At 40.3% G+C, this 17,839-nt stretch overlaps 1 protein-coding gene across 1 annotated transcript in view; it reads right to left on the reverse strand.

The window, feature by feature from the left end:
- Positions 1-8,911, reverse strand: part of GCH1 (GTP cyclohydrolase 1) — a 43,583-nt gene extending 34,672 nt beyond the window's left edge. The window contains exon 1 of the mRNA XM_034648537.1: positions 8,398-8,911. Coding sequence (XP_034504428.1) covers positions 8,398-8,737 — 340 coding nt within the window. The 5' untranslated portion in view covers positions 8,738-8,911. The remainder of the gene's footprint in view (positions 1-8,397) is intronic.
- Positions 8,912-17,839: the final 8,928 nt, after the last annotated feature.

Raw genomic sequence — 17,839 nt, forward strand, 5'->3', positions numbered from 1 at the left:
AGAATAGTTATCTTTCAACAGTAATATTTGTTTCCCTATCACTTCAATAACATAATGCAGTATCTAAACTTCTTTTGTCAAGTATCTAAACTTTTGTCAATCTAACAAGGTAGAAATGTATCTTGCAGGGTGGGGGGGGAGGCGGTTGTGTGCATTTGTCTTCCCAATTTTTCATTTCTGTTTTTGGGCTTTCACATTAATTTCTAGCATCTCTTTTTATATTATTGTGATTATCCTGTTGTCTCAAGAGGTGTTGTAAATATTTCTTCCCATTTTGTCATTTGACTTCATTCATGTTGGTATTTCACATGTGAGAGAAAATTCATAGTTTTTATGTAGTTAAATTGTTTTCTTTTATGGCTTCTAGATTAAATCACAATGAGGTGGCTCTCCACTGCAGAATTAGAGAAATTCACTCATATGTTTAAGCTTTATTTTAAATACCTTTAAACTTACTAAATAGTGGCAAAGATAGCCTAATGCATTCTTCTGTACCTTCTTTATTGAAATCCAGTCAATAAATTCAAAAGGAATTAACCAAACATCATTATTTTGCAACTTACAATTACTGGATCTAGACAATCACCAATGGCTATTAAAAGTAGCAGGTGAAAAGACCGGTGGGGAACTTTATAATGGATAAATCAGGCTGATAACACCTAATGCTGATCAATTTTAACAACACAAAAAGACAACTAGATATTTAGCTGCCTCCTGATAGAAGCACATGCCACCATTTATAAGTTTTTCTTGACTAAATTTAAGAGTTATTTTTGGGGTGGGAGCAGGGAGGCACACCTCTAAATCTACCAGTATATAAACAATACAGGAACTAAAGGAACATGTTAAACTAAGTCATGAGAAAATAATGAGCAAAACCTAGAATGTGGGAAATTCTATAGAACAAATGACCCTATTTCTTCAATAAATTATTAGGGGATAAAAAGGAATAGCAAACTGTAGCAAATTAAAAGAAACTTAAGGACATTAATCAAATATAATGTATGAATCTTGTTTGAACCCTTATTCAAAGAAACCAATTTGTAAAGAGACACCTGTGCAAAAATCAGAGAACTGTAAACACTGGATAGATATTTAGAAGTAAGGAATTACTATTAATTTCAAGCATAATATTTTTTAGGTCTTTTTATTTTAGATATTGTGAAATATTTATCAATGAAATGACATATTTGGAATTTGCTTTAAAGCAATTCAGTGAGGGAAGGTGAGGCAGAAGGGATGAAAGATAGACCTATGTTTATGTTAACAGCTGAGGTTAGCTAATAGGCACATAGCAGCTCATTATACTATGCTGTGTACATTTGAACATTTCTATGATAGTTTAAAAACTGACTGCAATCCTGACAGATTTTCTAGAGATTCTTCCCCATGATAATTTTTATGTGCCAGGGAAACAGGCCAGTCACTCTAATTGATATCTTGAAATAATAGGTTGACTGACTATAGGAGCTATCTCAAACAGGTGAGTTTCTGGAGAAGCAGGACTCTGATTCTACAAACACGTCTAAAGGATGACCTCTGACCTAAAAGTATTCAGGAGATCCAATTGGAATAACTTGTGGCTTTTTTCCATAAAGACAAGTCTTCTGAATTTTTCTTTAGTGTATAAAACAATTAGCATTTATTTAGCACCTATATACAGAGGATTGTGGTAGAAGAAAGATAAGAGTTAAGGGGTCTTTGTCTTTATGAAATTAATTCAAACATGTGCTGGGAAGTTTGCTAGGGATGCAACGAGGAGTACAAACAGTCCCTCTTCTCTGAAAGGGTCTAAAAAACTGCTATTGAGGTTTATAATCGGACAAAATTCCAGTGAGAAAATGTCCCCTCGGCCTTGAGTGTAACAAATTTACCTCAGTTCAGACAATCTTTGGTTAACCGAATCCAAATTATCCCGAGATCTAATTGCCATAGATTCAGTAGACAATGTAGAACCATAGGTAATATATTCATTTATATAAACTGGAATTAAAAATGGTCCGTATAATCCAAGATTCATAATCTAGTATTCATCAAAGATTAGATAGTTGCCCTCTCCTGGCAAATTTTAATACTGCAGTCTGACTCGATCTAATACTGGACTCAAATTACAGGAGCATGCTGCAAATGAGTCAGTGGGGAAAACCCAGCCATGGAAGAGTTTCAAGAGCCGAACAAAGAAAACAGCAGAGAAAATATAAAAAGGGAGAAAATGAGTAGGAAATTTAAATAAATCAGTACAGTACTATGATTAAACAGAATGTCAGAGAATATGACTCTCATTCTCAATCATCTTCCCAACACTGCTATTTTCAAGATATGATCTTAGGCAGGTCCTCTCTGTGCCTCAGTTTTCTTATCTAGAAAATGGGAATAACATCACTTACCCTCTAGTGCTATTGTGAGTGCAACCGAGGTGATACCTGTAAAGAACTCAGAATACCGTTCAGCACCTAGTAAGTCATCACCAGTGTCTGTTGCTATTCACATGTCAGTTCAGCCATCCACGCTCCTGTCTCCCAGCACAGATAAATTCCTCTGCTAAGTGCTCTCATTAAGCTGTGTCCATTTTATCCTTAACATTTCTCAATCTGTAATCACATACTCACTCATGTGAGTCTGATGAATATCTGTCTTTGTCCAAAAGACTGTAAATTCTATAAAGGCAGAAACCATATCTGGTTTTACTCATCCTGTGTTCCCAGCATTCGGTGCAGGGCCTGGCACTCAACAAATTTGTTACGTGAAACTATAAAGTTGCCACCCAGTCTTATGAAGAATAAATAGTATTTAGCACTGGTATAGGTTGAATCATATTCCCTCCCAAAAAGATACATCAAAGTCCAAAACCCAAGTACCTCAGAATGTGACTTATTTGGAAATTAAGTAATTGCAGATGTAATTAACTAAAGTAAGATGGGACATAGTGGAATACTATAGACTAAGTCTGATGTGACTGGTGTCTTTAAAAAAGGAAAATCTGAACAGCAACAGAGGCAGAAATTGTAATAATGCAGGCAAATGAACACTGAGGATTGAGAGCTACCACCAGATGCTAGGAAGAGGCAAAAAAGGTCTCCCCACTACAATTTTCAGAGGGAGTGTGGTTCCACCCACACCTTGATTTTGGACTTGTAGCTTGTAGAACTGTGAGACAATAGATATCTGTTGTTTAAACAGCCCAGTTTGTGGTACTTTGTTTCAGCCCAGTGAAACTAAAACAAGTATCAACCTGATGGCTTTGTTTGGTATTTCAAAGTTATGTGTAGTGAAATTTTTTCTCCCAGGCTAGAAACATTGTTTACAGATAATATATTTTTTAAAAGAAAACTTTAGGAGGCGCCTGGGTGGTTTAGTCACTTAAGTGTCTGACTCTTGGTTTCTGCTCAGGTCATGATCCCAAGGGTCATGAGATCAAGCCCCAAGACAGGCTCTGTGCTCAGCAGGGAGTCTGCTTCGGATTCTCTCCCTCTATCCCTCCCCCTACTCCCACTCCCATTCTCTCCCCCAAATGAATAAATAAATCTTTAAAAAATAAAATAAACCATTAGGACAAGCTTTTCTCCTCCATTCTCAATGACTTCTTAACAACTTTAATCAACTTTGACTACTCCCAAATTCCAGTCATACATTCAACAGCCTCATTTTTTCTTCTTTATTCATAGTACTCTTTCTAGTAATAAAAAGAACTAAGTCCTACAAAAGTATTCATTAGCAAAATAAAACAAAATTATTAGTGAATCAATATTTAGATGAACTACACACATCCAAAAATAGCACCTCTCAATGATGAGATTAACTTTTCTTTAATATACTTAAAAACTTGAGACATAAACTCACATATTACCCACATTATAGGAGGGATAGTAAATAATTTGATTCTTGTCCCCAATCACACCTTATAAATTGTTACAATTTTTAGTTCATCATTGGCCTAATTTGGTAAATCACAAAGATTTGTGATTCAAAAAGAAAAAAAAATCTTTTGTGAGTGTTAGCACATTTCAGCATGAAGTAGCTAAGACTCATTCTTGTATAAACAAAGTCTCTACTTGCCTTGTGTTTTCTTTCTTTCTTTTTTTCTGTCTTTCTGAGAGAGAGTGCCTGTATTGGGGGGGGGGGTCCACAGGAAGAGAGAGAATCTCAAGCAGGCCCCACACCCAGTGCAGAGCTCCACACAGGTGATCTCATGACCCTGAGATCATAACCTGAGCTGAAATCAAGAGTCAGAGGCTTAACCAACAGAGCCACCCAGGTGCCCTGCCTTGTGTTATCTTTAAAGGATAGATATCATCTTGCAGTGAAAATTATTGAGGCAGGGACAAGACTCCTCAAACTTGGTGGGAAGACAGTCAAGAAGTCCACCACCTATGGTACCATCACCTATGGTACCATCTCCTCCTGCTGCATTATATACATGCTCACGTGTTTCCTAAAATTTGGGACACTGTCAACTGATTTATGAAAACTGTTTTGGCACCCTGGATAAGACAAGCTAAAACCTACTTTAATTAGAAATATGACAGAAAAGTCAAGACTCTTGTGTGTTCCCAAAAACTCATAAAGAGGACAATTGATGAAACAAGGTATATGCACTTAACCTTTGGTAGATAATGCTAATTAAGAGGTTATTCCCATTTACACCCAGGAAGCGACAGGGAATGGGAAGGGTCAGACACAGGGAAAGGAAGACCAAGAACCGCAAGGAATAGTAGACCCTCCAATTTAATTAAAGTTCCAAATAAAATACTGGAAATACAGGAAAGATTCCTTATTTAGAAAGGAGACCTCATTGGAACGCCTGGGTGGCTCAGTCAGTTAAGCATCCAACTCTTGATTTCAGCTCAGGTCATGAGCTCAGGGTCCTGAGGTCGAGTTCTGCATTGGGCTCCGCACTCAGCAAGGAGTCCGCTTCTCTCCTTCTCCCTCTGCCCCTCTCCACCCCCCCTAAAATAAATAAATAAATGAATAAATAAGTCTTTTAAAAAAACAAAAAAGGCGACCTCATCAAGGTAAAACTTAGAATATGTAAGAATACTAGAGTGTAAAAAAAAATGCAAAAAAAAAAAAAAAAAGAATACTAGAATGTAGTTAAATGGAAATGGGACAGCAATAGAGAAACATGAGCTGGTCCAAGGATCACAGGATGTGATGCCAGATTCAAAGGAGAGCCAGTTCCTGGTAGAGAGCACAGTGTCCCTTTCAGCATTCCCTCCCAACCCAGGGGTGAACAGTGACCAGGAGACTTTCACAACCATGACATAGCCCCATCGCTGGTGATCATAGATGTACTCATGGTAAGGTACACACTGGAAGGGAAAGGAAAGGTACACCAGGCAAGGGTCATGGAGAGAAGGGGCAGTACAGGGAGAAATGACAAATTTCCCCAAAATGCCAGAAGTTAGCATCAATCCACTCGGGAAAAAGCAACAAAAAATTCTTTGGGGAATGTAAAGCACCAATTTATTTTCTATTTTACAACACTGAAGTAAACACCATTGACCAGGAATTACTATACAGAGATATGAATGATACAGAGTATCTTGTTTACAAGTAGAGAAAAGTGAGAGTTTCAAAGAAGTTTGTTTCTTTCCAAAACAATTTATAGTGGTCAGTGACTTATGCTCCATAAAGAAATAAAAATTAGGGATTGTCCAGGATTGTTTTATTACTCTCTGCCATATTTTCTACACATTTAAAATATCCTTCCTTCTCTCTCCCACCCAGGCTGGGCCAAGGTCTAGACCACCACCATTTGAGGTTTATTCCTATAAATTCAGCACCATTCTCGTTGTCCTCTCTTCTCTGTCCTCTAACTATGTGCCTCTAAGGAATAGGTATTAAGTCCTTAAGCGTGAACCCCTAGATAGAGGCTTCAAACTTCTGACCGCAATCCACAGTCAAGAAATATATTTACATCTGGAGCCAGTACACACCAAAAAAACATACCTATGAAACCTACACAGAGGCTCCTCACAATTGTACCCTTACTACGTGTGGTAAACTGACCTCCATTCTACTCCACCTTCTTTTTTTTTTTTTCTAATGCTGCTAACCCAACTGTTAGTTCATAGCTTGCAGTTTTAAATACTTAGAGATAAGATAACACTGACACATTAAAATAACAATACAAGAAAGTAGGTAAGAGTTCTGCGTTCAGGCTGGCTGAATTCAAATACCCGACCTACCACTTGAAGCTGTCAACTTCTCTGCCTCAGTTTCCTTGTCATGGGGATAAAAGAACAATGTTTACCTCGATACTAAGGATTAACCAAGACCATCCACATAAAGCAGTTAAAGCATAAAAAGTATTCAGTTAATGGCTAGTAATAATTCTTAAACGGCCTGTGGACTTTTTTTATTGTGGTAAAATGTACATGAAATTCATCGTTTAAAAAAAATTCATTTTAACCATTTTGAGGTGTACAATTCAGTGGCATTTAGTACATTCACAATGTTGTGTGACTACCACCAGCACCACTCTCTAGTTCCAGAACATTTTCATCACCCCAAAAGGAAACCCTTTAAGCAGCCACTCCCCATTCCATCCTCCTCCCCAGGCCCTGGCAACCCCTACTCTTCTTTCTGTCACTAGATCCATGGACTTTCCAAGTAATAAATTAACATTTGTACAACCATTTTCTAAGGTAGATCGAAGTGTTCTTTGGATTCATTAACCCTATGGCTCATGAGACAGACTTCTGCTCACCATTTGCTTAAATAAACCTTGTGAGCCTCTTTAGGTAATTTTGTGACCTGTCTGGGAGTCAGAAATTCCTCTCTCCTGTGAATTTGGCAAGATTCCCAAAGTCTGACCATGTTATGAAGGAAACTGCTTTCAGCGTCCACAAGAGGCAGAATGAGTAAGGCCCTAAAAGAGGTTTCTTCATTACATCGTGAAATGTCACCAAATGATAGAATATTCATCAAATGGAGACTGCTTATTCTTCAGTCTTTGCATTTTGAAATTCGGCTTTTGTCTCTGAACTTTTACCATCAAGAGGTAAAAAAGTGAACTTGGTCACAGAACGAGAGATCCATTTCTTGGCTTTAGTATGTAGTATCATTTCCTTTTGGGGCCCCACCCCTCTCACACTGATTTCCCACCCTTCCTTTGGGGTGTGGAAGACTGGGCAAAAATAACTTTGTTCTTCCCAGGATCTATTAGGGGAGTCGCCGGATACTCCATCAAGAAAATAACAAGGACAGGGAAGTTACCTTGCAAAGCAACACTGTTCTTCCTTAAGAAACGGCGAAGGTAGAGGTTTCTTAGGCCAAATTACTAAATGTCATCAAGAGGCACAAAAGATTTAAGCTGGAAAACAACGTCGTTGGTCCCAGTTGCAGATGTCAGAGCTTTCTCTCTCTCTCTCTCTTTTTTTTTTTTTTTTTTTTTTTTTTTTTTTTAAGAACAGCCCCACTCACCCAGCAAATAGGCAGCGAAGTCCTCATTTTCCATTCTCTCTCCCCCATCCCCTACACCTTTCCAGCCTTCTGGGTAAGAAAGCCCGACCCGCTTCAGGCACGGATAGCACTGGGCAAACCCGGCTTAGAGGTACTCCGATTCGGGGTCCCAGAGCCCAGCGAAATCTCCCCAACTCCCAGGGAGTCACTTTATTGCTTTTGAGCTTTTAGAATGGGGGCGGAGGCTTCAAACAGCAAACTAGCCAGAGAAACCTCACGCCTCAAACTCTGGACAAGTCCATGCCCTGAACTGTGCCAAATCCTGGGAAAGTCCTGAGATGGGGTTAATTTGAAGTGCACAAAAGAGAATTACAACTTTCCAAAGACCCGGGTGCCCTGGCAAGCCAGTGAGCGTGCGGGTCTCGAGTTTGCCACAAAGAATCACACCGGCGCTCCAAGCCGACCAAGCCAAAGCTTCACCCCAGACCTACCAAAAAATTAGACCTCACGAACAAGGACGACTTAGGAAGCCCTCCCTTCCATAAGCGCCAGGTGATCCAAATCCTGGCAACTCTGGGCTCCGCACGTGCTTTCAAGCATGCGGCCCTGGGCGTTCAGGCGACAGGGGCTCCAACCTCCCCCCCGCCCCCCGTAGGTAGCTCAGTGACCGCGGTCCCCGCAACCCGAGGCTCAAGGAGAGGGCTGCGAGCAGGACCGGGAGGACCCCGCAAGGACCGCTGAGCCGGACCCCGGGTGGAGAGGCCGCTGCCTCCCTGGTCGCCCAAAGTGCGTCCCGCGCAGGGCCCTCGCCTGGGCAGGACAGCGGGGCCAGGGCCGAAGGCGGGGTTCGGAAGGTGACAGCACTCTGTCCTCTGCCAAGAGTGAGGCAACTCCGGAAACTTCCCGGAGCCGGCGCGCGCCTCCCGTGGCCACCTACTCGGTGCCCTGCAAGACGTAGCAGCCCGCGCCCACGCAGCCGGCGGGCGCACTGACCTGAGATGGTCTCCTGGTAGCCCTTGGTGAAGAACTGCATGGCTGTGGCCGCCCTCCAGGGCGTCTTGAGCAGTCCCTGCCGCTGGGGGTCCTCGCCTAGCGAGCGCAGGATAGACGAGTAGGCGGCTGCCAGGTTGGGGAGGTTCAGCTCATTATCCTCCTCGCTCCGGGGCCGTTCGCCTTTCCAGCCGTCCGCCGGCTGGACGCTCTTGGTCTCCGGCCGGGGCGGTTTCTCTGCCGGCCCGCTCGGCCCGGGTCGCGGTGGCTCCCCCTCGGGGAACCCATTACTGCACCTGGCGCCCCGCGGCTTCGCCGGCGCCCGCACCGGACCCTTCTCCATGGACTCGCCGCTGCCTCTCCGGAGGGACTCTGGGACGCTTTGGGGACTGCAACTAAATTGCGCCGGCCGCCGCAGGCAATAGGCTGTGGCGAGAATCACCTGAGGAAAGTAGGCGACCGGCCAGTAACACCCTCCCAGGCAGGGACAGAGGAAGGCTAGAGAGCTCGGCAGTGCCTCCTTTTTATGGGCGGGCGGCTCGGCCGGCGCCGCGGGGCGTTCCCATTGGCCGGAGCCTCCGCGCGTCATGGCGCTCGCCCCGCCCCTTCGCCTGTCCTCTGCGGGTCTCCCGAGAGGGGGCGGCCCTGCGGGAGGGGCGCGAGGGGTGGGGAATGGACCCTGCGAGCTCCGGAAAGGCGGCCACCCGGGCCGGTGAAGCGGACCCGCGGGGGACCCCTCGGGCGCGAGCCGGGAGGAGGGGGTTGGACCCCTTGGGTTGCTGCAGTGTGAACCAAATCCGAAAGGAGGCAGGCGTCGGGTGCTGGAACCTTGGCGTGGGGATGCATGCACTGGGCGCACGGTCAGCCCTTCTCTTCGGCGAAGAAAACGCTGCCTCAGAAGTGCTCTGGTCCCCACGCTCTGTGAAAGATGACCAAACAGGTGGCCTCGAGGGAGAAGACTGTGGGTAAGGAAACCAGCTCTTATGCTTTTAGGGCAAGAGAATAGTATGACACGAAATTCTTGGCGTTCGTTAGTCAAAAATTGAACAGTGCACCTGCCACCTACGAGAACCCTGTCGCCTCTCTGAGGTAGAGAGTCACACCAAGTGGCCCTCGCGTGAGTCTCTGTATCTAGGAGGATGGTATTTGTGAGGTCCAGAACTTTGACCCTGGGGAAAAATTTATTTACAAGAGAAGAAAAGTTAGGACTTTCGTTAAAAACCCATTTGCGCTCTGTGGAAATTTGGTATTGGTCGTTTTAGAGTGACGTGCAAAGTAAGCTCCTTTCCCCAGGTGTTGGTACAAATTGTGAAACGTTATTGATCAGTTGGACTGGTAACCAGTGACATCTGCTTTGACTGTTTTCTTTAAGATTAAAAAAAAAATGGGCTTTTTTCCTCACTTGAGGAATTCTTTCATAATGCCAAAGGTAAGTTTTAAAACACGTATCAAATTAATGACGGATGATTTGCTTCAGAGAGTTTCTAATGCTGACTTTCTGACATATGCAGGTATTAAAAAGCTTCTGATCAGACAAACCAGGAGAGAAGCCCCTGAAATTATTCTATACTAATACAGTAGCTCAGACATTATAATTGTTAATTAGCATTTATTGGATATCTGCTCCAGGCATAGCCCTGTCCTAAACATCAAGGAAAGAAATATGGAAATTCCTTGGCCTGCTCAGCACCTTTAGTCTAAAATAGAAGAAGTATTCATGCCAATGTGGTTTTTATAGATAATTATTGAATTTCTATATGCATTAAATACCAAGAAATCAAGAAACATGACCATCTCTTGGGCTCTTTGTCACTCTGCTAATATTTTTAAGTTTCTTCCCCCATCAGCAAGGTCCAGCAACATTTTTCCCTGTAACCACGCTGCTCACTGTCCACTGATATTTTCTGGTCAGAGTTATCCACTGGATCTGGGTCTCAAACTGTTTCAGCATAGTTGGAGACAACATTAAAGAATAGCCTTGTATTTAGCAAATGAAAACAAAGATACCAAGTGAGGTACTTTTAAAAGTGGAGGGGTTCAATGGAGACACTTTCAATAAGATGTTTTTTTTTAGTGGCAATCTTGCGCCTTCCTTTAAAAGCACTTGTAAACATTAACTAATATCGTATTCTCCAAAGACAATTACTAATTAAATTTTTACCTTAAAAATTAAATTTTCTTATAAACACTGCCACTGAGGCATCAGCACTTTTGTTACCAAATAGTACAAAGTCTCTGGATTTGTTTTAGAAAATTTTTACTTGTTAAATGGAGGCAGTGCCTTTCAGCCAAATGCCCAAAGTTAATACAAGGAAGCTTTACAATCACCACTATATAAACAGTGAAATGTAGGTTGTTGGCAGGGGTGGTTGTAAGTAGAAATGAGAGAAGAAGGAGGAATAAACTAAAATAGGAGGGACATATTCCACAGAATTTATTAGCACAAAATATCTCAAAGAGTAAAACTGTGAGCATTCACAGCCAGAAATTGTAATGGCATCTATGTTTCTAACCCAGTAGGGGACCCATTTTCACCTTGGACCCAAACTGGGAGTTGCTTTCTATCAAAAAACCAAGGAATTTTTTTTTAATTCTTCCATTTTTAGGTCAGTAGCAGAACAGAGAAGGAGATGAGTGAGATACACAGTATCAGAGATTGAATACTGCAGTGCTATAGAAATATATAGTCACTTACCAAGGGTAACAGGTAAACTAACTTTAGGCATTTGGCAATGGTAACTGGAAAAAAAGCAAATTTCTTTAAATGCACTTGAAGAGGATTTTATGTTTGAGATTCAAACTTCAGAGGGTATTCTTTTTTTTTTAAGATTTTATTTTATTTATTTGACAGAGAGAGAGGCAGTGAGAGAGGGAACACAAGCAGGAGGAGTGGGAGAGGGAGAAGCAGGATTCCCACTGAGCAGGGAGCCCAATGCAGGGCTCCATCCCAGAACGCTGGGATCATGACCTGAGCCAAAGGCAGACGCTTCATGACTGAGCCACCCAGGTGCCACCAGAGGGTATTCTTGATTGAGGTGGAAAGATACACAAGAAAAATGTCCTTATTCCACTCCTAACTTCCAGAAGTAGGACTGTGAAGTCAATGCAATCCTGAGATGTCTCACTAAATCCCCCAAATATCAGGGGAAGCAAACTAAATTGAGACCCTTACCTTTCTTCTCCTCTGACTGAGGAGGAATGGAACAACTTTTGAAGAGAAGAATGGAACATTGAGCTGACTCTCTGAGATGGAAAGGAATGATCGAGAGCTCTATAGTGAGTTGAGGAAGGTGTCCATAGCCTTAGGTTACCTCAAAAGGGAAGGGTAGATGTACCCCAAATGTCCATGTCCCTGGCAGAGGATCTTAAATAACACCTCAAAAGAACTAGCATGTGCCAAAAAGAGGGATATTAATGAAGAGTGCTCTCTACAACAGATGAACACCGTCCCAACTTTCACAGTCCCTTACAGAAGAAGGGATATATCACAGTCACCTCAAGCCCAAACTGTAGCAGAATCAGGAAAGCAAATGAGCTTCCACAGTAATGGGAACACAAAGAAGTCATCTTCAATAATATCAGGCATAGATGGAGCAGAGAAACAGCATGGCAACCATTGCAAACATACAATAGTCAAATAAAACAAAACTAAACAAAGGTGGAAATAATATACCATATAGAAGACACAAAGACAAAGAATGCAGCTGAGTAGGAAACAAAGCTCATGGAACAGAAGAAAATTCCTCACAAATGTTTTATGCTACAAAACAACTTAATAAATATGTGAGTTCAATACAATAAAAAAACTAAGATAATAGAATAATAAAATTGAAAAAGGAGTTACAGATTTAAGGAAATGAATTAAGGACCATCATTATTATGGAATTTGTTAAAAAGAACCATGTATAAAAGAGACACTGCAGAAAATGTAATTACTGACATGAAGAAAGGCAGGTGAATGAATGCAGAATAAGATAAAAAGGTGAAAGCTTTTAGAAAAGACAAGGATGATCCAGCATAAGAATAATTAGGGTCCCAGAGAAAGAGAACTCAACAAATGGGAGAGAATGTAGTCAAAGATATAATACAAGCATATTTCTGTACCAGAAAGAAATCCTTATATTTATATGCAATTGATTTTCAACAAGAGCGTCAAGACAATTAAATGGGGTAAAGAGTCTTTTCAACAAATGGTACTAGGGCAAGTGAACATCCTCTTGCAAGTAGCAAAAAAAGAACTTGGGGTGTGGGGTTGGTGAAATAGGTGAAGGGGATTAAGAGGTATAAACTTCCAGTTATAAAATAAATAAATCAAGAGGAAAAATGTATGGCCTAGGGAATGTAGTCAATAATATTCTAATAGCATATGGTGACAAATGTGAATACATTTACATGGTGAGCTCTGTATAATGACTAGAACTGTCAATTCCCTATGTTATACACCTGCAACTAATATAACATTGTATGTCAACTATACTTTAATTTAAAAACAAGAAAGAAGTTGGATCACTATCTCACATCATACACAAAAATTAACTCAAAATAGATCAAAGACCTAAACTTAAGAGCAAAAATTATAAAACTCTTAGAGGAAAACATAGGCATAAATCTTCATGTCCTTGGATCAGCCAATTAGATTTCTTAGAAATGACACCCAAAGTGGAAGTAACAAAGGGATAAAGAGAAGATAAATTAGACTTAACCAAAATTTAAAACTTTTGTGTTTCAAAGGACACTATCAAAAAAGGGAAAAAACAACCCATGGAATGGAAGAAAATATTTACAAATCATGCATCTGATAAGGGACTAATATCTAGAATATATAAAGAACCCTAACAACTCAATAAAAAGACCAAGAACTGATGGGCAATAATTCAATGGACAAAGGATTTGAATGGATGTTTTTCCAAAGTATATAGTCAAGAAACACATGAAAAGATGCTCAACACTATTAACCTTCATGGAAATGCAAATTAGGGTATGAGTGAATACTACCTCACAACCCCTAGGACAGCTGTATTCAAAAAGATGATGACAAGTGTTTTGAGGATGTAAAGAATATGGAATTCTCATACACTGCTCCTGGGAATATGAAATAGTGCAGCTGCATTAGAAAATGGTCTGGCAATTCCTTAAAAAGTTAAACACAGAATTCCCACATGACCCAACAATTCCACAGCAAGTAGAAACCCAGGAGTAACAAAAATATGCCTACACAAAACTTGCACATGAATGTTCATAGCACCATTATTCACAATAGCCAAAAAGTGGAAACAACCCAAATGTCCATCAACTGATGAATAAACTAAGTGTGATACAAAGTGTGATATGCATATACACTGGAATATTATTCAGCCATAAAAATGAAGTACTGATATATCCAATAGCATGGATGAACCTTGAAAACATTATACTAAGTGAAAAAAGTCACATGTAAAAGGTCACGTATTGTGTAATTCTATTGTATGAAATGCCTAGAATAAACAAATGCGTCAAGACAGAAAGATTAGTGGTTGCCATGGAGTGACCACTAATAAGGTATGGTTTCTTTTTGAGTGGCAAAAATTTCCTGGAATTTGTGGTGATATTTGTACAACTTTGTAAATATATTAAGAACTATTGAACTATACATTTTAAAAGGATTAATTTTATGGTATCTGAATTATATCTTTAAAAAAGGTTATTTCTCTTAAAAACTAAAAATAAAATTTGCAAAATATATCTATAATTTTCCTAGAACAATATGTTCTAGAAAAATTCGAGACAATGTTTAACGCCAAGCTGGATAAACTTCAAGGATAAAGACAGTTTCAAGGATAGAGTTTTTCAAGCATCCACAGAAAAACAAAACAAAACAACAAATTGCCTAAAAAGGTTTGGGAGTAAGGACACAAGCTATTCTCTGGTTTTTCCACAGCAACAGTCATTGCCAAAAAAAAACAATTAATTTTTTTTGGAGGAGACAGCCTTATAGCTTTAAGGAAAGTAAGTTATACCTCTCAAGAGAGTATTTAAGTACAAGGGTACACTGTCTTAAACGTGTACAAACTCAGAAAACACAACTCATATAAGTTCCTTATTGAGAAAACCACTCAATATGAGATCCTGCTAATTAAGAGATAATCAAAATAAAGAAGTCAAGAATAAATAAGTTATGGTAAATATTTAAATATAGAATCAATTTAAATTTTTTTAATATAAAAACAATTCTAAGTACAAAGCCAATTCTAAACCACTTCGAAATCATTGTTACAGAACAGAACATGAACAGTATGAACCTGGATAATATACAACTAACCAAAACCAAGAATTGGAGAAGGGAGATGGGCAGTCTTCACCCTTCATAAAAAGGAGTCAATAATATTATTTAAACTGAAACATATTAGGGGTGCCTGGGTGGCTCAGTCAGTTAAGCAATTGCCTTCAGCTCAAGTCATGATCCTGGAGTCCCAGAATCGAGGAGCCCTGTGTCTGGCTCCCTGCTCAGTGAGGAGTCTGCTTCTCCCTCAGCTCCTTCCCAGCTCGCATGCTCTCTCTCTCTCTCAAATAAATAAATAAATAAATAAATAAATAAATAAATAAAATCTTTAAAAAAAATAAAAATAAACTGAAACATATTGGTAAAAAATTTTTAAAAAATCTTCATGGTTTTTATAATTTCTTTTTTTAACTTTAGAGGGATTGTTAAAGAAATACCATGAAGAAATTTTATGTGTCAACTTGACTGGGTTATGGGTTGCTCAGATACCTGGTAAAATGTTTCTGAGTGCATCTGTGAGGGTGTTTCCAGAAGGAATAGCATTTGAATTGGTGAACTGAGTCAAGAAGATTGCCCTCCCCAAAGTGGTTGGGCATCATCCAATCTGTGGAGGACCTGAATAGAACCTGGTTCTTGGGCTTTCTGACTCAGATCAGGACTTATAACATCAGCCCCCCTCATCCTACCCCTGTTCTCAGGCCTTACGGACTCAGACAGAAAGTACAGCACTGGCTTTCCTGGCCCTCCAACTTGCTGAAGGGAGATTGTGGAATTTTTGGCCACATAACCACGTGAGCCAATTCTTATAATAAATCTCCTCTTAAATATATCTCTCTATATGTTTTATTGGTTCTGTTTCTCTGGAGAAACCAGACTAATACAGATTTTTCAAAATATCTTCCTTCAGATTTGCTTCAGATCCCTTTTCTTCCTATTAAATTCAAATAAAATGAATGTGTTTGTATTAAAAATAGAATTTTTGATAGGGTGCCATTTGGCAAAGGGTTTCAACCAGCTTTTAGTGAAGAGCTGAAAATTCATATTAGAATGCCACTGCATGGTATTCATAGCTACCACTCCAATAAACTGTATGCGGTTCTCATTCTATAGGGTAGGATCAGCTATAAAGTCCATTAAAAGCCCAAGTATGGAATAAACCACATAGTACCCCAACTGAAGATTGGATCCCGATGCCCAGAGTGGGCAGTCAGGTAAATGCCACTCGGGAAAGGCTGCTGTAGCTGTTTCTTCTCTGGGTGTGTTATTTGTTAATTGCAGCATAGGAAATATGGTTAGAGAAAGCAAAATCAAGTTCCCGTTTCCTGAGTAGCTATGAAAAAAGTCAGGCAACACATGCTGTCACCACCCTAACTTGTGCTAAGATTGTGGAATTCACAGGGAGAACTAGATGTGAAGCATTCTTCAGTCTGCTTGACGATGGGGGTGAGAGTAGGGCTTCAGACCTGGGATCCCTTCCTTCAGTTACTGCCCTGGCTTAGGACCATCTGCACACACACTCTAAAATGCAACAAACCTCTTTCCACCCATATTACATTTAACCTTGTCTATGTCAGTAGGCACCAATAGAAGACAATTTCCCCTATTCTATATTGGATCCAAAACCAGATGTGAACCTTAAGGTTGAGAATCCTAAGCCAAGAAGGAGAAATTTAAAGTTTCATGAAATTTTCCAAATGCTTTCATTTTTAAGCTGACTCTGTCAGGATTTTAGTCAATTTCTGGGTATGTTTAGGGGGCCCTTTTTGGTCTATAGCCTACAATGTGCAAAATATTTGTGGTTTTAGAGATTAACAAAAATTAAGCTTGTAATCTACTCTAGCTGAGTCAATAAACTTCAGAGAAGGGTTCCATTGCAGTGACGCCAGGTCATGATGCTATCAAGATCAAATGTCATTCATTCATTCAACCAATATTTAATGAACATCTATCTACTCTATGTCAGGCTCTGTGGGAGGCACAGGGAATGCGTCAGTGAACAAAAAAACCCCAAAAAACAAAAAACCTCTCTGCCCTCAAGGAGCATACATACATTCATTCATTCGTCAAGTTCTTTAATGTTGCTACCTCTACAATGTATCTGGTTTTTTTTTTTTTATTGATTTCAGGAAAATTCTAGAGACTGTTGCCATTTAAAAAGTAAAACTATGTATGGGGCTCCTGGTGGCTCAGTCAATTAAGTGGCCGACTCTTGATTTCAGCTCAGGTCATGGTCCTACAGTTCAGGGTTCTGGGATCCAGCCCCACCTTGGGCTCAGTACTCAGCAGGGAGTCTGCTTGGATTCTCTCTCTCTCTCTCCCCCCGCCTCCCTCTGCCCCTCCCCCTGCTCCCACACATGATTTCTCTCTCTCTCAAAAATAAATAAATCTTTTTTAAAAAGATAAAACTATGTAAATTCACAAGTTAGAAAAAATAAGGGTTATGTCATATAGTGGTTAAGAAAAAACCTGTGGTGGGGCGCCTGGGTGGCACAGCAGTTAAGCGTCTGCCTTTGGCTCAGGGCGTGATCCTGGCGTTATGGGATTGAGCCCCACATCAGGCTACTCCGCTATGAGCCTGCTTCTTCCTCTGCCACTCCCTCTGCTTGTGTTCCCTCTCTCGCTGGCTGTCTCTCTCTCCGTCAAATAAATAAATAAAATCTTTAAAAAAAAAAAACAAAAAAACCTGTGGTGTCACACTCTCTGGGTTCATGCCCTGGCTCCATCAGTTATCAACTTGGTGACCATGGGCAAGTCTCCTAACTTCCCAAGCCTCAGTTTCATCATCTGGAAAAATGGGTGGTATAATAATAGACTTTCTTCATACATTTGTTGTCAGCGTGTGAGACAATCTGTGTAGAGTGTAGCAATAGCACTAGACACATAACAATTGAGTGATAAATCTTAGCCATTGTGAATGGTAAAGGTGTTTAAAATGCAAAAAGAGCATTTTAATTATCGAAAGATCCCTTGGAAAAGGAGTATTTAAGTGTCGATTGACTCAAGAGAATCTAAGTTCAGACCAGAAAAGCTTAGTGTTATCTCTTATGATTAACTGAAAATTAATCAGAAGTTAAAATAACATAAATCAATAAGAATATTTGTTTCAAGTCTTTCAGTAATAGTTTGTGGGGAAAAGCTGTGTAAATACTGTGAGTTTGGTGTCTTTTCAAATGTACTTTGTACAAC

Source organism: Ailuropoda melanoleuca, chromosome 20, assembly GCF_002007445.2.
Source record: "Ailuropoda melanoleuca isolate Jingjing chromosome 20, ASM200744v2, whole genome shotgun sequence".
Classification (NCBI taxonomy): Eukaryota; Metazoa; Chordata; class Mammalia; order Carnivora; family Ursidae; genus Ailuropoda; species Ailuropoda melanoleuca.